Source organism: Protopterus annectens, chromosome 14.part0, assembly GCF_019279795.1.
Source record: "Protopterus annectens isolate FY-2018-M chromosome 14.part0, PAN1.0, whole genome shotgun sequence".
Taxonomy (NCBI): domain Eukaryota; kingdom Metazoa; phylum Chordata; order Ceratodontiformes; family Protopteridae; genus Protopterus; species Protopterus annectens.
In genome coordinates this window covers 132,816,911-132,841,706 of record NC_056748.1, presented here as the reverse complement: position 1 = coordinate 132,841,706, position 24,796 = coordinate 132,816,911, and the positions used below count along the sequence as shown (strand labels likewise).

General features: G+C 40.9%; 1 protein-coding gene across 2 annotated transcripts in view; it reads right to left on the bottom strand.

Moving 5' to 3' along the window:
* VTI1A (vesicle transport through interaction with t-SNAREs 1A) overlaps positions 1-24,796 on the bottom strand; it is a 3,369,915-nt gene that overhangs the window by 2,613,522 nt on the left and 731,597 nt on the right. The window contains exon 5 of one of the 2 annotated variants that reach the window (XM_044055852.1): positions 19,791-19,811. The exons of the other annotated variant lie outside the window; for it this stretch is intronic. Coding sequence (XP_043911787.1) covers positions 19,791-19,811 — 21 coding nt within the window. The remainder of the gene's footprint in view (positions 1-19,790; positions 19,812-24,796) is intronic. 2 annotated transcript variants of the gene reach the window in all.

Here is a 24,796-nt window from a genome sequence, read left to right as displayed (position 1 = left end):
AGGCTATGAGGCCCTGCAGAACTGCAGTGGCAAAACCTGCTCTGGATTTAGAGTAAAGAGGTAAATGGTAGTGCTTTGTAAAAGTGTGCACTGAACGCAGCCTCTAAGATGTCTTTGGTTGGCACTCCTCTAAGGAAGGCTTCTGAAGTGGCTGCTACTCTGGTAGAATGAGACCTAATGCTAAGGCACTGATTTGCCTTGCTGAGAATAGCAGAAATGGATGCAATGGCCTATCCATTTAGAAATAGTCTGTTTTGAGATAGCCTTTCCTTGTGATCCTGCAGCATATAACACTAAAAGTTGCTCAGTCTTTCTGAAAGCTTTAGTTCTGTCCAAGTAGAAGCGTAGCTGCCTGTGTATGTCCAAAGAATGCAGAATTTTCTCACCCTTGTTCTGTGGGTTTGGATAAAAGGTAGGCAAGTGAATGGTTTGGTTGAGGGCCACACTGGACACCACATTAGGCATAAATGTTGGGTTTGTCCTCAGAAAAACCCTGTCTGGATGAAAAATGATAAAAGGTTCCACAGCCATGAGTGCTTGTAACTCCGAGACTCGTCTTGCAGAGGTTATTGCTAGGAGCAGAGCTGTTTTCCAGGATAAGAATTTTATATCCGCTGTTGAGGCTGGCTCAAAAGGAGGCAGTGTGAGTTTTTCCAAGACATAATTGAGGTCCCATGCCGGAATTGGTGCTCTCCTTGAAGGCCTGATGTTTTTGGCCCCTCTGAGGTACTGCCTTATTAAAGGATGTGAAAAGATCGGTGGTTCCATATTGTAATGGGCTGAAATGGCAGAGGCATAAATCTTAACTGATGAAAAGGAAAGGCCTTTGTCCAGCATCTCAGTTAGATATTGTAAAATCTGAGGGATATTTGGTACATACGTGTCAATGCCTTGTTCTTGGTTCCAAGCACAGAATCTCTTCCATTTTTCTGTATAAGATATTCTGGTACTGGGCCTCCTGGCCTCCAAGATGACATCCATAACAGCTTTTGAAAGAGGAGTGCTCTGAATGACTACATTATCCGCCATGCTGCCAGATTTAAGGTCCTGAGTTGGCTGTGCAGGATCTGATTGTTTTGTTGGGTCAGCAAGTGAGAAGTTTGAGGCAATATCCAGGCTGGACCTTGAGACAAGCTCTTTAGGATTGGGTACCAGTGCTAGTGTGGCCAGTCTGATGCAATCAGTATCATTTTTGGCTTCTCTTGTCTGACTTTTAGGAGTACCTTGGGAAGGAGAGGCAATGGAGGAAAAGCATATACTGTTAGATTTTTCCAGCTGAAGGATAGGGTGTCCACTCTCCAAGCTTGTTTGTGATAAATCCTTGTGCAAAATCTCTGTAATTGGCAGTTGAGAGGGGAGGCAAATAGATCTATGTCTGGGCATCCCCATTTCCTTGTTATCATGCTGAAGACTTGTGGATCCAGTTTCCACTCGTGGGGATCCATGAGGTTTCTGCTTAGTTCGTCTGTCAGAGTATTTGTCTTTCCTGGCAGGAATTGTGCTTGCAGGTGAACTTGATAAGTCAATGCTGTGTCCCATAAGGTCATTGCTTGTCTACAGAGGGGGTAGGAATGTGTACCTCTCCCTGCTTGTTTATGTACCACATGACCGTAGTATTGTCTGTCTTTATCAGTAGCTGTCCTGGATGAAGTAGATCCTTGAAAGCTGTCAGGGCATTCTGAACAGCTAGCATCTCGTTTTGATTGATGTGAAGATGCATCTGGCTTGTAGGCCATGTGCCCTGAATACATTTTCCTGCCATATGGGCCCCCCAGGCATAATCTGATGCATCCGTTGTCAGTGTCTGTCTGGCTGTGGGTAAAGTGAATGGCAGACCCTTGTTGTGGTGACAGGCCTGTGCCCACCATCGAAACTCCTGTTGCAGGCAGGGAATTAGGGTAATTACTGTCTCCAGGCTGTGGCAATGCTGAGTCCAAACACTTTTTAGATACCATTGTAGTTTCCTCATATGCAGTCTGGTATATGGAATTAGTAGAATGCAGGATGTCATGAAATCCAAGGCCTGCAGGATTTTCCTTGCAGATAACTGGGTTTTTGTTGCCAACTTTTTGAAGTAAGAAATCAGTTGCTTTTGTTTGTCTGGCGTGAGAAAAGCTTCTGGGCAGTTGTATTTAAGCTTGTACCCAGGAATATTATCTCTTGAGAGGGTACTAGTTTTGATTTCTTTTCATTTACTGTGTACCCTAGGCAAATTAGTAATCTTTTTACAAACGCCAGATGCTTTAGAAGAATGTCTTTGTTCTCTGCTTGAATAAGGCAGTCGTCCAAGTAGGGATATATTTGAATTCCTCTTTGTCTGCAAAAGCAATTACTGGTGCCAGGCATTTTGTGAAGACCCTGGGCGCAGTAGATAAGCCAAAGGGCAGTGCAGAGAATTGGTAGTGCAATGAGCCAGCTATGAATCTGAGGTATCTTCTGCAGGATTGTCTGATTGGGACATGCAGGTATGCCTCTTTTAGGTCCAAAGTTATGAGCCAAGCCTTCTTGCCCAGCATGGGCAGTAGCTGATGTAGAGTCAACATCTTGGATTTTGGAACCTCCAGAAACGTGTTTAGTATAGACAAGGTCCAGTACTGGTCTCCAGGTTTTGTCCTTTCTGGGCACTAAGAAAAGTCTGGAGTAAAATCCTTGCCCCTGCTCTTGTTGTGGTACTTGCTGAATGTCCCTCATGTCCATGAGGGATGTAATTTGCTTTTGTGCCTCTGCCCATTGGTTGTGTGGCAGGTCTGGCATGCCTTTTGCCCTTGGTAGGGTGCGAAAATGGAACCTGTAGCCTTGGGACACGATGTTCAAGACCCATTGTCTTGGGTAATCTTTTGCCAATTTGATGAAAAAAGTGCTAGTTTTCCTCCTAAGGGGGCTGCCAAAAGAAAAGTGCTTGGATCTGGCAGAGGAAAGTCATTGGGACTGTTTCCTGTAAGGTTGTGATTTGTCTTCTCCACTTTTGGAGGTAGGCGCACCCCATTGTTTAGGCCTGTATGAGACTTGGGGCTGAGATCTGCCTCTGGGACATCTGTATCTGCTTCTTTGTGGTCTGTCTGACACTGGAAAGGACCAATTTTTAGAAGGCCAGTTCCTGCTAAATCTGGGTGGCTGTACCTGTAAGAAATCCTTAACTGTCTGCATGGATTTCGCTTTATCCTCCATTTTCTTCAACACCTCTTCTGCTTTAGCACCAAACAAAGTATCATGCTGTAATGGGGCATCTAATAATTTTGCTTTATCGTGATCAGGCAGATTCTGTTTCTTTAAGCAAGCATGCCTTCTAATAACAGAACCTGTAACAGTGGCCCTGCAAGAGGCCTCCAGTGAATCATAACCACATTGCAAAGTATGCTTTCCCACTTGTTCAGTTGCATGCAATAAATCCTGCATTTCCTTGTTCTCTGAACATTAAGAATTTGTCAACATTTTCTGTTTAAGCAGTGACATTAAGTATTGCTGATATGTAAGCATATGAAACTGACAATTTAAAGTCCTTACAGCCAAGGTAGCAGAAGTGTAAACTTTTTTCCCCCATCTGTCCAGTGCCCTAGAATACCTATCAGAGGGGACAGGGTTTTTTGCAGTGGATGCTTTGACCATTTTGGGACCCTGAGATATAGTTTCTAGGTCAGCAGCGGAGTTTTTATATAGGGATTTATGAGAAACCGGGACCCTGTAGTATCTGTCTGGCTTAGCAGGTGCAGGGGGTAAAGAGTCACGGGATAGGTCGAACTCTGAAAATGCATCATCTACAATGTCTAGAACAGGTGGAATAGCAAGGGGTCTGTGCTGAGGAAGTAACAGAAAGTCTCTGAGCCTTTTCTTTGATTCAGAATAATCTTAGATCTCCCAGTGGAAATGGTCCCTCATGGTATGCAGGGTTTCCCCAAAAGAATAATCCTCAGGAGGAGAGGCTGAAGGAATGGATCCTTCAGCATCAGAGTCCTCATAGGGAGGAATAGCATAATCCTGTTCAGAAGAGGAATCAGAGGAAATAGAAACCTGATCAGAAGAATCATATTCTGTCTCTTGCCTAGGCCTCTTATCAGGAGGGGGATGGGAACCCCTGATCAAAGTAATTAGGTCTTCGGCCATTTTAAGCATCTGTTTTTTAGGCATGGAAGTCTGAGTAGGAGAATGCTGTACTTGTTTCTTTGTCTTTAGAGGTGCTTTAGTCTTTGTCTTTGAAGCTGAAGATGGTTTAACATATAACTGTGTAGGTCTGAAGACACCCTCAGAAGCCAATGCCTGCTCAGCGGCTCCGGACCCATCTGAGGAAATGATTTCCGAGTGTCCAATACCTTGAGTATCCACAGGCCCAGTCATCTCCACGTGGGAGTTGGAAGCAGCCTGTGGCTCTGAGGTAGCGGGCGTCAGGGTCTGCGAAAGCGCCTCACTGAGAACCGGCGACTGGCCTAACGGAGGCATCGTCATTGGTTTTGGACCTCGGATGCCTATCCTTTTCCTTGTCCTTGGGTTTTTTGTAAACTCCAGTCGTCGGCTGTTCCAACGGCAATATATAATTAAATCTTTGGCCAAAGTAATGAAATGCAAAATCGAACTGACGCTTAATAGTGCGTTGGTTAAATCTAGCACAAAACCGACAGCTAGCAACGTTGTGGTCAGGGCCTAGGCAAGGAATACAGTAAGAGTGAAAATCCTTATGAGGTATTTGCTTCCTACAAGAAATACAGTTGTTAACTTTTTCTGACATCGGTCTGGAGCAAGAAAAAAAGTTTCCCCAACGGAGTACTTAGCTTTAATGAAGACTTCACTTCTGAAATTTGGACCGGCACTTGCGAACTGCTTTTGCTTCGGGCACCGTGCGGCAAGAAAGACTGAAGAAAATGGCATTGGCTGCATCTTTTATACCCCTGGCACACTGATGTCGGGGAAGAGGCGACAGCAACCGACGTCGGACCAGGACTTTGGAATTCAGGCCGACTGCGGGTAGCCTGCCAGCTACTCACTGAGAACCAATCTGTAAAAATCTAAATATGCCACTTTACATTTCTTACATGAATTTCATTTAAACAGACAACTAAGGTGTTCTTTACATTGCATTTACTGCATTTCTGCCAGTAGTCCAGGTCATAGCTGAAAAGGATTATCTACTTTGTTATTGAATGCATGAATAAATAAATTAATATGTACTCAAGAACACCAGAATATCTACATCACACAAGATGAACTAAAGCAAAATTCCTAACAAAGTAATGCTCTGTGTGTTCATACATTTCTTTCTGGTTTAATTTCTCCATGTCTTCTGGGTTTTTAGTACCATGACAGGAATGGACCCCATTCTTAAATCAAAGTATGATTAAAGTTCATGAAATCAGCATCATTTCATAGGTTGGTATGAGGCTTTCGGCCCTAGGGCCGATACAAGCCTAGCCATAACAATTCCCTGGCTATCTCTTCTCACACTATTTACTTCCCTGGACCCCTGTCTAGCAGGGCAACTGATGTGATCTCTGGGGTGAATTTCCTTTCTCCCATCCAATCGTCAAGGTTCCTTTTGAAGAGAGCCAAAGAGGCACTCTGCTTGACATGTATGGGCAAGTCTATTCCAAAGTCTGCGGAGTCTCTGGGTCAGGAACCTATCCCTCCAGCATGTTTTGTTTATTGTGATGACAAGGTTTAGATCCCTGGAGCGTGTGGCTCTGAGGGATTGTGATTTTTTTAAGTGTAGCATGTCCAACAGCTCTGGGTTTGACATGGCCTTGTATGTTAAGCAGAGATCGCCTCTGAGTAGACGATATGCGACAGAGTATAGCTGGAGTTTTTAAGGCGGTCAGCGTAGGGCATCTGCTTTAGGCCTGTGATTCTTTTAGTGAGGTATTTCTGCGGCCTTTCCAGTTGTTGCAGATGTCTTGAGAGGTACATACCAAACGGGGCATTGTATTCTATAATGGGTCTAATGAGGGATGAGTACAGTGGGACAATGACCTCCTTTTTTCTGGATGAAAAGCCCTTAGTGATGAGGTGTGCCACACAGAAGGATTTCCTGATTGTTGTGGCGATGTGGTTATCGAAGGTGAGACCACTGTCCACCTGTGTCCTTAAGTCTCTTATCACACTTTTGGTGTTTAGTGTACTGCCACCTATGTGGCAATTCACGGGTACGTGTTTTTTCCCAAAGGGGATAACTACACATTTCTTGGCAATGAGATTGAGCCCATGGCTCTGGCACCAAACATCTGTTTCTGTAAGGCCCTTTTGTAGAGTATCCACATCATTTGAGGATTCAATAATGGCTCCCAGTTTGCAGTCATCTGCAAACTTTGTTAACCAGAGTCCCTTAGTGTTGGCCTGTACTTCAGAGAAGTAGATGCCAAACAACAGCAGTCCCAGGACTGAACCCTGAGGTACTCCCACTTGTCACTTGTCTGGAGCTGGATTTGGAGTCGGCTACCTTTACAGTGTGGGTTCTGTCAGTAAGCCAGTTGGCAACCCATCGAGTGATGTAGGGATTAATGTCCAGCTTAGTAAGTCTATCTATTATTCCAGAGTGAGGGATGGTGTCAAAGGCCTTGGCGAGGTCCAGATAGGCAGTGTGGACTGCCTTACCGTCATCCACGGCTCTGGAGACTGATTCAAAAAAGTCAATCAGGTTCAGGAGACAAGATCGGCCCTTCACGAACCCAAACTGGGTGGGATCCAGTGTTTGGAAGGTTGCCAATGTCTTTGTTTATAAATTCCATGATAATACGTTCCATAGCCTTGCAGATCAGGCTCATCAGACTGGTGGGGTGGTAGTTCCCGGGATTCAAGGTGGATCCGCCCTTGTGGAGTGGAATAACTGTAGCTGTGCGCCACTCAGTGAGCACGAAGCCTGAGGTGAGGCTATGATTAAATATGCCACTTCGGTGAGGTGCCAGTTCATTTTGTAGTTCATGTAATACACAGCCCAGGATGTCATCTGGTCCCTTGGATGTGGTGTTCGTAGCTTTGGAGAGTGCGTTTTTTACCTGTGTGGCCGTTATTACCAGAATTTGGCAATCTTCCGGTATTGAGATGAGCCGCTTAGGGGGTGAGAGGGGGCTGAAGTTGGCACTGAATTAATCTTGGAAGTTAGCCAGAAGTGCTCTTTGCAGAACCTGCAATGTGCCCAGAACCGACAACCTCTGCAATTCGTACAGAGTTACATGCATCAGTAACATATCTAAATACGACTGCAAATCCTGGTATTTTATGACTTTGTCTGTACATAACACACTATAATCACTGGATGTAGCAATTTCAAAGATTAATGCTACTTTTGTCTTCTTTCCATGGACTACTATATCTGGTTTTCTCACATCTATGTTTTGAACTGTTGGTAATGGGTGATACCATGTGACATAAACTTCATTAATCTGTATAATGATCTATGGCTTAAGTTTCCAATACTTCTCAGCTAGTTCAATTAGTCTTTCCGCTATGGGGAACTTCTACTGACAACAGAATGTGCACTACATAAAAATTCCACTTTAAATTACAGATGCATTGTCAATTTTAATACTCTTGAAAAAGAGAGTTAAAAAAGAGAGGCTGTGTCTTGATTAGGTCCATAAATAACAACAATTATTTAAGTGCTAGTATACACCACCTTAACCAAGGTTCACTTCCCTATCTACATCTCCTTAAGACAGAAAGTACAAGTGTGTAAAATCCTACCATAACTGCAGATGTCCTTCACTTCACTGTTGCAGTATTCTTTACAATAGGGATCCCCTGCCAAAGGCGGCCCAAGGTCTGGCCAGTATGCCAAAGCCTTAGGTTGTTAAGGGTATGATGTATGTTACACGTATGTACCCCGCATAAGGCATAGGGCATAAAGGTGATGTCCAGACGTACCATCCTCAGAAATGACAGCCCCAGTAGGAACGCCAGCCCAAGCAGAAGAGAGAGAGTAACACAGACATCCAGAGGAACACATGACTGGGGGAGGAAGGAAAAAGTGAATACTGCAACAGTGCAGAGAACGGCATCTACCATTATGGTAAGATTTCACACAACTGTACTATGTCCTTCCATATGACTGCTGCAGTATTCCTTACAACAAAGAGACTGCAAAAGCTCAGGAAGAAGGGATGGAGGAGGACGGACCAGAAGAGCTCTCCGGGAACCCATGAAGAATGGCACTAGCAAAGCCAGCTCTAGCTCTGGGTATCACATCCAACTTATAGTGCTTGGTAAATGTATGCACAGAAGACAAGGTCGTTGCCTCATGAACAGAATTAGTATCCAAACCCTTGAAAAACAGCACCAGAAGAAGCCACAGCTCTAGTAGAATGAGCCTTAACAGAAGGAGGAAGGCTCTTATCATGAAAAGAATAACAAAAAGAAAGGGCTTTAGTAATTCAAGAAGAAATAGTTTGCTTGAAAACAGCCAGTCCTTAGGATCTAGGATGAAAGGAAACAAAAAGCTGATCTGATTTTCGAAAAGCTTTGGTCTTATCCAAATAAAATCAGAGTTCTCTATGCACATCCAAGGTGTGCAAAACCTTCTCACTAGCAGACTGTGGAGAAGGGAAGAAAGTGGGCAAATGAATAGACTGATTAAGAGACAACTCATTCACCATCTTGGGTATAAAAGAAAAAAGGATAAGCAAAAAACTCCACTAGGATCGACAGTATAAGATGGTGTCTGGACTGGCGGCAAAGAAATTCTGAGGATGACACACTTGTGTGTGCTGTCCTTTGGATGAGATGCTAAACTGAGGTCCTATCTGCTTGAATTATTGGTAGTTCAGGTAGATGTAAAAGATCCTGTGGCAGCAACTGAAAAAGAGTACAGGAAGTTCCCAGATAACCTGGTTAATTTCCCTAGTAGAAAAACTACTAACCCCGGTCTCCCCTGAAAGGAGGCCACTAGGTTAGTGGGATTAACTCAGTCAACAAAGGATAAATTAATAAAAGGTTGTAAACATGACAATCAAACCTAAGCACCTATGAATCTATAAAACCTGGATCCATGTATGCAAAGTAATAGGGGTTGAGTTAGTGGTAATGGAACAGAAAGCTTTATAAAAACGACTGCAAAGCCTAATCAGCAGAGTGTTGCAGACAGACACTGCAGCGTACTATATCACACTGAATAATATTGTACTAAACTACACTAAAGTACATTACACCATTTTATTTTCTGCCTTCATTCTGTTTACTACTTGACAGTTGTGAAACTGAAATGGTTGTCAAAAGACTCTTCAGTAACAATATAGACCAAATGTAAGGTAAAGACAATAATCAAGCACAGCACAGCTGTACAATCCCCTTTCAGAACATTCTACAGCCACAAACAGTAGACATGCGGCGTAACCTGGGAGCACCATCTGGTTAAAAGGCTTGCTCAGAGTCACAGATCACACAAACGCAAGCTGAGGGAATCAGTACCTAACAGTACAAAAATTAATTGCGGTTACTAAACTTGCACAAAACTGCATTACACAAGATAAAAAAGATAAACAATAAAGGTTTTTCAGTATGAGAAAAGGGGCTCTTCAGAAATATACAGCAAATGTTAATTCAAAAGCCAGCTTTAAAAACAGGAATGTAGATATAACTATACAGCCATTAAGATTACCTTTAAAAGACACTTTGATATAGTGGGTTCAACATGCTAACACATGTATTTGTTTACTTATTTACCATTACTTGTTAAGAAAGTTGTTCTTGTTTGGTAAATTTCATTTAAAGGGCAGAGTGGGTGAGAAACAATAACAGCAGCAAAAAATGAACATTTGCAGGACATAATGTCACATGTCCATCAGACATGATCATGTTGTGACTAACAAAGGATAAACTCAAGAGATAATACAGTTAGGAGGCAGAAGACCTGCTCACAGCTTCTGCGTAATCAGTTCAGTTCTTGGCTGGGGTACCTTCTGTGGAGAGTGTGTGCATTATTTCTGTGTCCACATGGGTTTTTGTTGCATGTTCTGCTTTCCAGGCATATACAACAACATGACATAAGTGAACTGGATAGCCAAACTGTCCGCAGGTGTATGTGTGTGCGCACGCATGCACAAGTGTGAGTGAGTGAATGGGCTGTTGCCCAGTGTAGGATAAACTGCTGTGCCAAGACAGGCTCCAGCTCCCCCATGACCCTGACATGGATTATCTGGGTAATCTGTGAATGAATTAATGTCAGATTAGGAAGATACAACAGCACAATCACATAGACCCAGAATGATACAGCAACAATGAGCATGAGGTACACACCTGTAATAAGAAATGCACCCTGGTACAGTTCTACATAAGAGTAACAGAAAACGTGAGATAAATACACCAGACAGTATGCATAAATATGAAGATAACACAAGTACATTAAAATGCAATAGGACTGAGCCCAACAGCTACATCCCACATATTTTTATTTATCTCTCTCCTTCTGTCGAACAGGTTAGTCACACTAGGCTAGTGACCTCTTTTCAGGACAAACCCAGGGGGATATTTACTACTTGGGGAAATTTGGCCAGAGCATTGGGAAATTCCTCTTACTCTTTGTGAAAAGATCTTTTCTATCCACAAGACCTATCACCAACTCAAGCAAATGAGACCTCTGTTTAATGTCTCATCTTAAGAACAAATGAAAGACATCCTGTTAATTTTAAGCATAAAATAATAGTATAACAACAGGAAGAGAAACATTAAAAGGGTGGGGGGGTGGGCAGGGTAACACTAAGAAAATGAAGAATAAGGTTGCTATGGTATAGGCTAAAGAATGTTCTGGAAAGCTACCTAAGCATATCAAACACAGTCGCAGTTCTATCATCAAATCAGTTTTCACTGATCTTGCAATGCAGATTTACAGAATACTAACTAGGTACTACTATAACACGGTCATTCCATATGTTGGTAACAGTAGCAGTGAATAGTGTGTCCCAGGTTTGTTACGACACCTTGGACCTTCCAGTCTCTGGCTGACTGAAGAGGTTCGATCTGCTACTTACAGAATGCCAAGATGTGGACAAACTGGATATGTAAATTCTTCTGAGCATTAACATAAGCTATGAAATCTTGATCTGACTAAAAAAATCATAGTTATGACATTTAAATCCGTGAAAGAGAATTTCCTGCAACAAAAAGTAATTTTATAGCAATGCATGTGTAAAATGCAAAATAATGTTAGTGCTGAAATTCTAACCAAAAATACATTTCTTCAGAAATGAATAATGAAGACAGAGCATGGGAACAGCTGTGCTTACTTTATTCGAACCATTTCTGAAAAAAATTTACAGTCACAATGTTTACTGAAGTTTTACAGTTTGGTATATTTTATGAACACTGTATAAGCCTTCATTAAGAACATTCTAGAAATGGTTTGCTAATGCAGCTACCAGACATGTCTGAAAGATAAAGTGTGGAATAAATAGCTGCAAGTTACAGAGGACAAAGAAGTGTTCAAACCTGGTAAAGCATTAGAGCTAGGAATCAAAGGTTGTGTATCTGATACATGGATGCCATCTTGTGCTTCAGCAAGGATAGACACTAGCAGATGAGAATTTACACCCTTTTGATGATTAGCTTCAAATGTTATCTACCAAATCACTTCATACATGATGCAAAAGCATTGTCATCTTCATATCGGGTCAATAAAAGAGTTTCAAAGGCAGACAGGTTTAAAGTGTTCTCCATTGATCCATAGCTAGTTGCAGGCATGGCTTTGTGCACTGACCTCACCCATAATTTGAGAATCAGTGGAATGGCTCTAGGGGAAATGTAAAATAGGCAGCATTCAACAAACAAAATCTCCTTACAAGCCACAGTCTCTGAGGCCCTAAGGCCTCCACCTTCATCTCATTATCTCTGTAACCCTCACTAGTCAAGTCCTTTCCCTGGGCACTGTGGGTTTACTTACAACACTCCAAAAGAGGTAGAAGTCATAGATCAGTATCAAGTCAAAACTGAGTAGCAAAACCTAGAAAGCGACAACCACAACTCATTATAAACTTGATAGAAAATAATACAAAATGCAAGGAAAAAGAGACAAGAAAGCACAAAGTAGTCCAAACACCTAAATATTCTGATGGTGGCACACACATGATTTACTGCATCAGTATTAACATACTCTTTCCTAAACCAGGTAATATGATGTCATTTACCAAAAACTCTGAACTCGTCCCTGATACATACAGGCATACCACCATTTTCCACTTCTGGAGACAGGAGCATATTCCTTGTTCAGTCCTAATCAGCAGTCAGTAGTTATGAGAAAAGTAATGTCTAGGATCAATACAGGCCAAGTTCAGTGTCATTCACATCTCATGGATGACATCACATGCAACAATTCACACTCAGTGATGGTTAATTTAAATCAAAATGTGAAAAATCAGAAACAAGGCACACACCAAAGAATAATGCATAAATGCCTGTAATCGTACTTCTACTACAACGCAACTGCTATCGACAAAGTAAAGAGAAAAGGTATGTGTGTGCGCAAGTAAAAATGTCTGTGATTGCACTTTTACTACAATGGTTATCAGTACGTAATTCTATCTGTAGATATTGTCTACTCTTACGTTACTGTCCTTTAAAACTAGAAAGAGCCCACCTATAATAATTACTGGAAGAACATTTCTGCAGAATAAAAAAAATACTTCATAAACCACTTGGTCATCACTTTACTGCCAAACCAAAACTGACAATGCCAAGTCTTACTTTCTTACAGCACTGTCTCAAATTCAGGAACATTTGTTCTCACTTAAATGTAGATGCTTAAGAGGACAGAAATCGCTTACTGACAATATTAGGCAATACGTTAAGCAAAGGAATATTGCCTGGACAGCATGAAAATCCAACCACCATGACAATCTCCTCCACCGACACTTACTACAGTATAGAAAATTAACTTGAATTGCGACCAACAACATTAAAGCACTCTGTCGTAGACAAAAACAGCACACCCTAACCGTAGTGGTCATATTATTGAAACCACAATCCTTTTTAGGAAATTCTCAGACAGTAATGACTTCCCTGTACTGTTTAAAAATGTCCTTCTCTCCACACATTACTGATTCCTTCACCTTCTCATTTAGTGACACTACCATTAATCATAATAGGAATATTACTCTCTTATACCCTTTAACTGAGTATGCTGCTCCCTTCTACTTCACTGCCTTTACTATTAAACAGACCAAGTAGTCTCCTTCTGAAACTCAATTCTTCTGGCTCCAAGTTTAGTATGCTAAACCTCACATTCCTTAAGCTCTTGGCTGATTTCACTGTCAAACCTCACACACATCTTCAATCTTTCACTCATGTCAAGCAAAGTCCCAATGGCAATTAAACATTGTCATTACACCCTTACCCAAAGTTACTAAACCCTCAGTCCTTAAGGATGATAGACTCCAATCTGCCCTACATCCCCATCACAATGATCTCCTTTATAAGCAGCTCTTAACACACAAACAAGGATGGACTACTATGCGATCAGCAGCATCGCTTTAGGAACTCCTTTAGAACCCCCACTGCCCTTAGCATAGTCAGCAATACTTTATACAGCAACAAAAGCAATGGTCTCATCTCTGCAGGTATCTTTATTGTCATGAATAAGCTTTTGAGACTAAGTGCAATCTCATTTTCAGTAGTTTGCACAAATTAAACTTTGGGGAAAAGACAACCGATTCTAAAGCTACCTCAAAGACAACATTTCAAGAATGTGCTAATAACAGCTCAACTGAAAAGGGAACACCTAATACAGGCGGTCCCACAAGGCTCTGCACCGGGACCACAGCTCTTCTTGATCTTTATAAATGACATTTCATCTGAACTACTGGGTCTTAACCTAGTGGTGTAGGCAGGTGACATCCTCTTGACTGCTTTCAATAAATACATCCAAACTCAACAAACACAGCTGCAGTCAAATTTTGTAAGCTGACGTTATGATTACACAAAACTAAACTCCTACTAAATTCAACAAAAAATACTCTAAAGCTGTTCACTATCTCTCAAAACCTGCTTCCTGCCCTCGTACAGCAATCAAAGATAATAATGGTAATGCTATCCCAAATGTCACACAATAGAAGTACCTTGCTCTCATTCTTGACCTCTTACTCAACTTCGCACTCCAAACAGATAACATTACCTCCACAACTGAAGCGTTGCTACCACATCTCCTATCTTCTAGCCTTCCATCACACCCTCTGCTCGTACCTTTATGACATAAAATGCCCTAATATCTAAATTAGAATATGGATTGTTCTTTCATTCAGCACATAATACACATAGAATCCAAATTCGGAGAATAAAATGTTCAGATTTTACTACTTGCTAACAAATATAAAAACCACTGTGTACTATTAAAACACATCAACTGGCTCCCTTTACAAAAATAGGTTTACCTTTATATGCTACATTGATTTATAAAACTCTTCATTCTGGCTATATTCTCCAAGAAACAATGAAGATGACTCCCTCCTTCTTTAGATGTTAGAATGAGGATTTCCTCTTGTTTTTACCCAGCCAAAATTTAAGGAAGTTAAAAGTGAAAAACAGGCTTCTCCTCATTAGTTACCACTAAATGGAATAATATTCCAAATGATACTAAATACAATCCAAACGTACACACCTTAAAATCAGCCATGACACAACATTTACATAAAGATGTTGAGTAAAGTTGTTTTAGTGATGTTGGATAAAAACTTTAAATAAAATGTACTCTATGTTATTTTAATTAATGATATGTGTTTTTTTAAAGTAGGGTACTTGCTTTATGTTTTGCTTTAACGATGCTGGCTACAAAAAACTTTAAGCAAAATCTAATCCTGTAAATATGGTTGATTTCTCTGTCTTGCTTAATGATATGCATTTCTTAATGATGAATATTTGCTTTATTTGTCAATGTACTGTTATGCTTGTTCAGAATCTGCTTAGACTGTGCAACAACCCTCAACCGTTAATATATGTATAAATAATGTGCTACGACTGAAAAGGTTAAGCAGAACAGCTAATTTGCCTGGTTAACAAACTAGAATAAATAAAAGGGGGATATATATATATATATATATATATATATATATATATATATATATATATATGGGTCTACTTCAGTAGATTGAAATCCCACTTACCCGACTTTCAAAAGACCGAGACGAAAAACACGAAATTCCAGAAGAATGACCGCTTAGAACCTGACAGATCACTAAGGCAGATATATTTGTCAGAGAATTCCCATTCTCGGAAACAGGCTCCACATCCATGTGAAACAGAGTTCCTCCCTATCCATATATAAAGGCAACTTGGACTAAATGATGGTAATCAGAAATTCACCCCGGTCAGGCATTTATGTCTCTGATGGGTAGAGGAAGTTAGTAAATCACCTCCTATACAAACAGATTTGAGGGTCACATTTGGATTGCACAGCTAGGCTTATAAGGGCCCTAGGGGTCATCAGCCTAGTGTACACCTATGAATCATCATTCGTTAATAATTTGCAATCTGCTTCTTGTGAAAAAGTTATAAAAGCCTTTGCATCTTTTTATACTTCAGGCTGAATTGGGAACAACTTCCCGACAGGAGGTGTAAGACAAATCAATACCTCAATCAGTCTACAAGATGATACTGCTGTGTTAGTTTCAGTGATCACAATTCACTTTGTAGAAAAAGGATGTCTATGCACATAAGCAAATACAAATCATATTAGTTTATGCTAACATTCAATCACACTGCAGATGTTTTGCCACCATGCTCCAAACTAAAAGCAAGGGATGATTCAAAACAATTGGATGGATTAGCACAAATCAGAAAGGCCAATTTAGGTCTTACAAATATTTGTTACAACTGCTATAGCAGCAACCTCAGATGCAAGAGTTGCTCTCTAAGGCACAGTAATGCTTTTTCTAGGTAAATGGTTTTGTTTTCATGAAATTCTGCAGGAAGTCAGCCAGCAGTTAATCGTTCATGCTGAAGTGACCACCTGAATGGTGATTAATGTGGGACTGTCCACATTGGTGCATTTCACTTTCTGATAAAAATTCTACACCTCTTCCTTTCATAGGTTCATACTAGGCTATCTGCCCTAGGGCATTTATAAGCCTAGCCAGAGTGTGTTTGGCTTTCGCCACCCATTTTAAATGAATTTTGGTATGCCCTTTTTCGAGGTTAGCATACTGTGCCTCTGTCCAACAGTGACACAGAAGTGATACCCGGGGTAAACCTACGATCTCCCATCCACTCATCAAGATTCCTCTTGAAGACAGTCAATGAGGGACTCTGCCTAACCTGGACTGGGATTTTATTCCAGAGTGAAGGGAGCCTCTGGGTTATGAATCTGTCCCTCCAGCATGTCCTATTTATTTTAGTGCTGAGGTTCAAGTCTCTCGAGCGCGTAGCTCGATGGGATTTGGATTTTCTGAGGTGCAGCATGTCCATTAATTCCGGGTTGGACATGGCTTTATACGTCAGGCACAGATCGCCTCTGAGCAGGCAGTATGCCACTGAGTAGAGCTGGAGTTTCTTTAACCGGGCAGCATATGGCATCTGTTTGAGCCCTTTGATCCTCTTGGTGAGGTACTTTTGGGGTCTTTCCAGTTGCTGCAGGTGTCTGGTAAGGTACATCCCAAAAGGGGCATTGTATTCAATTATGGGCCTGATGAGGGATGAGTAAAGAGGCACGATGACCTCCCCTGATCTAGATGTGAATCCCTTCATAATTAGGTGGGCTATATAAAATGTTTTTCTAACCACTTTGGCCACGTGGTTTTCAAATGAGAGATTGCTATCAACTTGGGTCCCCAGGTCCCTAATTACTTCTTCCGTACTTAATGGATTACCACCTATGTGGTAATTTGTGGGCACTTTGTTTTTGCCAAAGGGGATGACTATACACTTTTTGGCGTTTAGCTTGAGGCCATGGCTCTGGTACCAGTTGCCTGTTTCTATGAGGCCCTTTTGTAGGATGCTTGTGTCGGCTGGAGAGTCGATTATGGTGCCTAGTTTGCAGTCATCTGCGAACTTTTCAGCCACAGTCCTTCCGTTTTGGCCTGTACCTCCGAGAAATGTATACCGAACAAGAGAGGTCCCAGGACTGAGCCTTGTGGGACGCCACTTGTAACTGGTTTGAAGTCTGACATGGCTCCAGCAATTCTAACCATGTGGGTTCTGTCCTTGAGCCAGTTTGCAACCCATCTAGTGACATAGGGGTTTATATTTAAGCTGGTGAGCTTATCTATAATGCCCGAGTGGGGTACTGTATCGAAGGCTTTTGCGAGGTCCAGGTAGGCTGTGTGGATCACCTTCCCCTCGTCAATGGCCTTGGTGACAGTTTCAAAGAAATCGACCAGGTTTAAGAGGCAGGATCTGCCCTTAACAAAGCCGAACTGGGTAGGATCCAGCATCTGTAGGTCCCCAATATCTTTATTTATGAGGTCCATGATGATCCTTTCCATAGCTTTGCAGACCAAGCTAGTCAGGCTTATGGGGCGATAGTTTCCAGGATCCACTGAGGCACCGCCTTTGTGGAGAGGGACCACTGTTGTTGTACTCCACTCTTTGGGTACATATCCTGTAGTAAGGCTGAGATTGAACAGTAGTTTTATGTTTGGGTTTAGCTCTTCTTGGAGTTCATGTAGGGCGCAGCCCGGGACACCGTCTGGTCCCATTGATGCTGTGTTTTTTGTTTTGGAGAGGGCAGCTCTTACCTGAGCATCTGAGATGTCGGGGGGGCAGCACTCTGCTGGGATAGATATTTGCCCTATTGGTGGGGAGGGGGGGGGGAGTTTGTGCTGAACCTGTCAGCTAGGATGTTGGCAATGTCAGTGGGTTCGGTGTACTGAGCATATCTGGGAATTCCCACCCAGGTTCCTAACATAACTAAAGAAAGCCTTGTGATTATCCTTAGTGTCCTGTGCAATTTTTCTCTTGAAGCTGGCCTTATTAAGTTTAAAGAGATAACTGTGCTCTTCTACTTTACTGGAGTGATACCACTTCATGATGTAGCTGCCATATGCACAGCAATGACATTTCTCTCAAACAAAAACAATGACTTTCCAAGAAGAAAGAGAGGAGGCTGAGATATCATCAGACTCAGAAATCTTATTTTATCCATCGTTTGCAATATGGAAGGAAAGGAGAAACCTGCTTCTCTCTCTGCTATCACTAGCACGTTCAGAACACACCAGTGGCCATCTAAGCTGACGACTTGGCCACTCTTTTCTCCTTTTTGCGCAGGCAGTGTTATAAGCTACAGCAAATACACAGTACTGATGCTTTGTTTTCAAAATGAAATGGAAATGTACAAATGAACTACAGTCTTTTTGTCTCAATTGTTTCAGCAATATGTGGCAATAATGTCCCATGTATGGCAATGAAATCTTAGGCACTAAAAGGTAAACTCAAATACTGAAAATTTACCAGATAATAGGCAGGCTCCACAGTACAGAAACCTGACTATGTCCAAGGTCACCAAGCTTTAATTAGTAGTACAGGCAACACAAGAGCCCACCAGAAAGGGATAAAAGTAAGGTTGTTGGATTTCCACCACAACACTGCCACGTGAGGGAAGGCCAGGAACTCTTGCAAACTGGGATTTAATGATTATAAGCCTGTTTGAATAAGGAAATCAAAGGTATGCAGAACTATGAGCATGTGCATACACATACAATCGGACCTAGTAGGCATTGCACCATTTCCCTGGCCTGCAAACAGGGGTAACAGTGTACATAAAATATCTTAAACAAGATAAATAATGGCCACAACCAGTGACTCTCATCCCTCACTTTCACAGTGTCCTAACATGCAAGGGACTCAAAGAAATATACAAGCTTATGGGATTGGGCAAAAATACATAAATAAATAAATAATATAACAGCTACTAATCAGGAGGTACAAATCCAATCTACAGATAGAAGATAATAGCACAGAAAGACAATAAAAAGTTCCTGGACTCACAATCTAACTGTGGCTTTCGGTGTACAGCAACCACACACTCACTCTTTCTTTCAATATACAGATTGATTAACCAAGTATTAATGAATTATCATTTCATAGATCCTTCAAGGTTATTTTTTTAAATTCAAAGTCCATTCATCTACTAGGACCTTCATCTAATGTAGCAAGAAGAGAAAAACTGAAACAAGGAATATCCCACAACCTTTGTCAAGGTGCATCTTATCAGAAAATATAAAGAAATTCAGTTGTCATCAGCTCTTAAAATAACTATTTATTGCCCCACTTCTTAAAAGGCAGTGAAGGAAAATGAGTGACGAGGTTAATAAGGGCAACTGAAGGGAAGATGGCAGCTTCACATGCTGTAAAACATCACATGTATTAAGACAGGATTAAGACCTTCTTGCAAAAACAGAAGGCTTTCATTCACCAATAGGCAACTGCCTTGCAGTATTAACTGAAGGTATGATTAAGATATATATACACACATGCGTGCACGCACAAAACCCTAACAGTCTAACAGTACTGGCAAAGCACTTTGCACAAAATGCCTCAGTCTGACCCTCACAATCTTCATGTGTCCATTAAATTGGTCCATGTGGTATAAGTGCATTAAAAGGTGCTAAACTACCAACATAAAACGAGATAATGAGGAAAAATAGAACCAAGAAAAGAAAAAAAAATGGCATCTCATCTATCAGGAAAAAATGAATATTAATCTTACTGAAAACAGGCTTTAAATAGAACTCCAATGAGTTATGTGCTGAGGGGTGATGCATTACAAAAATTAAACATACACAGATAGTATCAGTTGCATCCTCCAAATCACAAGCCAAGACAACAAAAATAGAACCTTTGTAGTCTGCACAGTTATGTTTAAAAGAGAAAGCTAGACAAAACAAGAAAATACTCACCTCTTCGCGTAATTTTATCAACTGCAACATGAATGCAGAGAAAGATAAAAAGGAAAGAGATGGCAGGAAAAGAAAGATCAGTTGTGTGACAGGATACAGAATTAACATTGACAATTTATCTATTTACATGTTTAGCATTTAAAAATCACAGACAAACACATTAAAAGACCCTAAACATAGACTACATGCAGCGTCTTTTTTGAGTGAAGAAAGATCACTTTCTCGCACTGTCACATTAAACAAAGAAGGTAGCAAGAAATTTTCTTTTGAACCACATCTAAGGCACAATCATCAAATAAAACAGAACGACTTCACAGAAGTCGATATTATAAAGAAAAAAAAAAAAACAAATGTACTGCTCAGTTGTAAGATGCTAGAGAGGAACAGCACACTATTTATTCAAGCTTGATTTAAGTGTTTACTAGTCCATCAGAAAGTGTATTTTTATTACCCCATCAAAGCATCCATTCCCATATTCCGCTATAATTAAAGTGCCAATATTCAAAATAAATAAGACAGAAAAAACAAATATATTTTTACTGTGCTGTTGCAGATTTCTACAGTTATCACAGATTCTCTGCAAAGCACATACGTATTTGTTCTGTACTTTTTCACCAAGATAATCTTATCCAGACAAAGAAGTACACAAAACTGGGCAGTTAGCATCATCAGCTGAGGTAATTTAATATCTATGCATTCATGTTATACGTATCACTGCTTGTAAATCTCTCAAGTAAACTCGTGTATGAAACTTAACGATGAAATGTATTATATACAGACATGAAATAAAATGTACGTCACAGGGGTATTAGTAATTATCCTTAAGGTATTTGCTTCTGTTTTACCCAAGTAAGAGAAATTCATCTAAAAGGACTCTAGAACCCTGACCTGGGCTTGCAGGCAAAGTACAGTCAACAAATATACGCACACACTGTACTATACTATATAATAACATGCAAAAGTACATATACAGTCATACAGTAAAAGTACTTAAATCAGATATCTACACAACATAAAAACTGTACCTTAAGTGGGCAAAACACATTTAAGAGTTAAGCTATTTGGCTTAAAAAACAGTCAAAGATGACTGAATTATGGGTACTACTTTTAAGGATTATTTTATCAGATTCCTGGTTTCAAGCTCATGACTGCTATCCTTACTTACATATATATTAACAAGACTGCCATTTAGCCAGGCTTCTGCAATGACTATGCCTTAAGTTATTCAAAATGTCTGATGCATTTTTACTGCAATGCAATACAATATTATAAACTGCAAAACATTATGATAAAAGAACTGTTTTCTGTAAATATACTTTACAGATTATGTATTTTGTCCTGATGTCTATAAATGACAGCAAATTAACAATAACACGAGCAAGAATTGCTAAATGTAATTTAAGAGTATTAGTTGGGAGACATTTTCAGCTAGTGAAATGGCAATCTGCTTTTACATATATTGCTCAAATCACATTAGAATTCAAAATAAAACTGTAATGACCTAACTTAAATGTACTTGACAGTGTTTAACTCAGGCATGTACCTTCAGAATGAAAACATCTGAAATTATACAGGGCAATACAACAGAAAGCTGTGCAACAGGGCTTATCCCTACAGCGGCAAAAAGCAGAGCAACTGTAAACCGCAACCACGGATTTCTTTGCAAGTCCACTTCAATCTGAGCCTTCCTAGCACTTCTGTTCAAAAATGTGTTACGAGCACCCCCACCCCCCCAAAAAAAAAGTGGTGCAGAACAATGACCTTTCTTTTAAGCTGAATATCTGTTTGGTGTAGTAACTGTTTTGTTAATGTATTGGGATATGGACAAGACAAATAGAGTTCATCCAGGTTCCTTTCCAAATGCAACCACAGAAGAAAGATGGGGGAAACAAAAATCAAGAAATGAAAACAATTACAAATAGAAGTCCATCTAACATTTAACATACTAACAAAATTAATAACCACGGCAGATCATAACACAAGCATAAAACATTAAAGACACTGAGTTAACAGGAATGACAGTTCTGAACTCTCTACTGTATAGTCATACCTTAATGGTATATCTAAAACACAACAAAACAAGCGTATCATAGCACTAAACTAACAAGCAATTATATTTTTGCAATAGATTTGCTTGTACTTTGAGATAGCTTTCTACTAGCAATTTAGACAGTACATACCAGTTTAAAGCTAACAGAAATCGTAACACATTTCAGTCAAAAACAAATGCACTTTGGAGAAATGATGGGTATTTATTATTGAAAAGTGAAAAATTCCTGTTTTTTAATGTACACCAGGCATACCATTTGAGTGCAGCTGTATTAAATAGCTATCACATCAGGCTCTCTCAACAAAATGCTTTCATAAATTTCAGCAAAAAGTAAGATTAGATCAACCTGTCTCTTCTGCTCCTAAGTTGTAATTGTACTCTAACTTCACCTTCATGCATGTGATTGTGTGTCTAAAGAAAGAACTCATGGAACCATCTTAATGAAGTCAACAAAGATAATACCGGATTACTCTATGTGTAATTAAATTCAGAAATCATTCAGTAGCTTAACTCCATGGTGCAGAGAGATGACAACCTTAGTGACCCCAATACTGGGGGATTCAGGTAGGTGGAGGAGTGCATAAAAGTGACCCACTCACCCCCCCCCCCAGGGGACAGCTGCTCACAGGAGAAATTATGGCTCAAGCTTCAGTAGAACAGTCTGAGCTGCTTGATGGAAATGCCCCTTGTAGAAATGTGGGGGAATCCTTCTCTCTCAGTCACTGCATCCCCTCCCCAGTGCTTCAGTGAGTGTATGCAGGGACGGGGCTGCAAAACTCTCAAACTGTCTTGGTAGCCATCTGACTGATGACGTCCCAGTGACAAGGAAAGTAAAGTTGTGTAAAATCTTACCATAACAGTAAATGTCCTTCTCTTCACTGTTGCAGTATTCTTTACACAAGGGATCCCTTGCCAACGTCCAGAGAGTATAACAAAGCCTTTTAGTTGTAAAGGATACGCTGTATGTCACACGTATGCTCGCCACGCATAGCATAGGGCATAATGGTGATGTCCACACCATCCTCAGAAATGAAAAGCCCCAGTATGAATGACAGTCCAAGGATACCAGGTAACAAGCACATCCAGAGGTCCAGAGGGAAAAAGGACCAGGGGAGGATGGAGCGAATACTACAACAGCTCTGGCCCTAGAAATCACATCCAACTTATAGTGCTTAGTAAAGTTATGCACAGAAGTCCAGGTTGCTGCCTCTAGAATACAATTAGTATCCAAACCCTTGAAAAAAATCACCAGAAGAAGCCACCGGCCTAGTGGAATGAACCTTAACAGAGGAAGTCAGTCTCTTCCCATGAAAAGAATAGCAAAAAGAAATGGTTTTAGATATCCAAGAAGAAATGGTTTTCTTGGAAACAGCCAAACTTAAAAGACCTAGGATGAAAGGAAACAAAACGCCATTCAGTTTTATGAAAAGCTTTAGTTTTATCCAAATAATATCGGAGTTGTCTATGCAAATCCAAGGTGTGCCAAACCTTCTCACTAGCAAACTGCGGAGAAGTGAGAAAAATGGTAAAATTAATAAACTGATTAAGAGACAACTCATTAACCACCATGGGTATAAAAGAAGGATTAGGACGAAGGGACATCCTTGCCCTTATGAAAAACTAAAAAAGGAGGAGGGCTTGCAGCTCAGACACCCGCCTGGCAGAAGTAAGGGCCAAAAGAAGAACAGTCTTCCAAGAACAATGCTGTATGGAAGCTGAAGCAGCACACTTAAAGGAGCATGAGCAAGTAAATTTTTCTAAAATAAAATTAAGGTCCCAGGAAGGAGGGACAGGCTTCCTGGAAGGCCTAATGTGAATGATGCCTTTAAGAAACTGTTTGGCCTCAAATCTAGAGGTTAAAGGGGGAGTCAAAAGCAGACAAGCAGAGACAGCTAATAGGTGGGCCTTAATAGATGAATATGCCAACCCAGCATTGAGCAATTCACACAAGACAGAACCAAAGAAACATGCACAGTAAGCGGATCCAGGTTACAAGAAAGACACTGAACAGAAAGCCTCTTCCATTTGGATAAGTAGGATTTCCTAGTAGTGGCTTTCCTGGCCTCCTGCAGGACCCAAAGCATATCCTCAAAAAAAAAGGTGTCTGTAGGGGATCAAAACCCTATCACCCACAATGTCAGTTGAAGTGTGGACAGGTGGAGATGGATGAGAGATCCCTTGCCTTGAGCGAGTAGGTCCACCCTCTGAAGCGACTTGTGATGACTGTCCTTAGCAAGATGCAGAAGAAAAGGGAACCAATGCTGTCTGGGCCAAAAGGAAGTCACCAGTAAGATTTTGGGAGCATCCCATTTTATCTTGAACAGGACTTTCAGAATGAGAGGAAGGGGAGGTAAGGCATAAAGAAACACCCCCAATCTGCCACTATGTTCTGATATGAGGGAATGTAAACTGCCTGAAGGGTCACTTGATAACAGACAGCTGTCTCCCAAACCTGAAGGGCTAACCTGCACAGAAGATAATACCTTGTCCCCCTTGTTGACATACCACATCACTGTGGTATTATCTGTGAGAATCTTGAGAGGCCCTGGATGAAAAAGAGAATGAAAAGTCTGAAGGGCCAGCAGAAGAGATCTCACCTGTTTGACACTGATGTGGTCTTTCTTTTGCCTAAGTGACCAAAGGCCCTGTACCTTGAGAGGGCTGAAGTAGGCCCTCAATCCCATGTCTGAGGCAACTGTGAAAAGTTCCTGAGAGGGGACTGGAGATTGAAAAGGAAGTCCTGGGTTGAGGGACAACTGATGAATCCATCACTGAAGTTCTAGCTTGAGGCATGGAAGTAGAGGGACTAGAAAATCTAAAGGATGAGAATGTTGAACCAAACTGACTTTAGAAACCACTAAAGCTTTCTCATGTGAAGCTTGGTCAGAGGGAGCATAGGAATGACGGAATGGTAGCCCAGAGCCCTCAGAATTTCTCTGGCTGTGACGGAATCCAA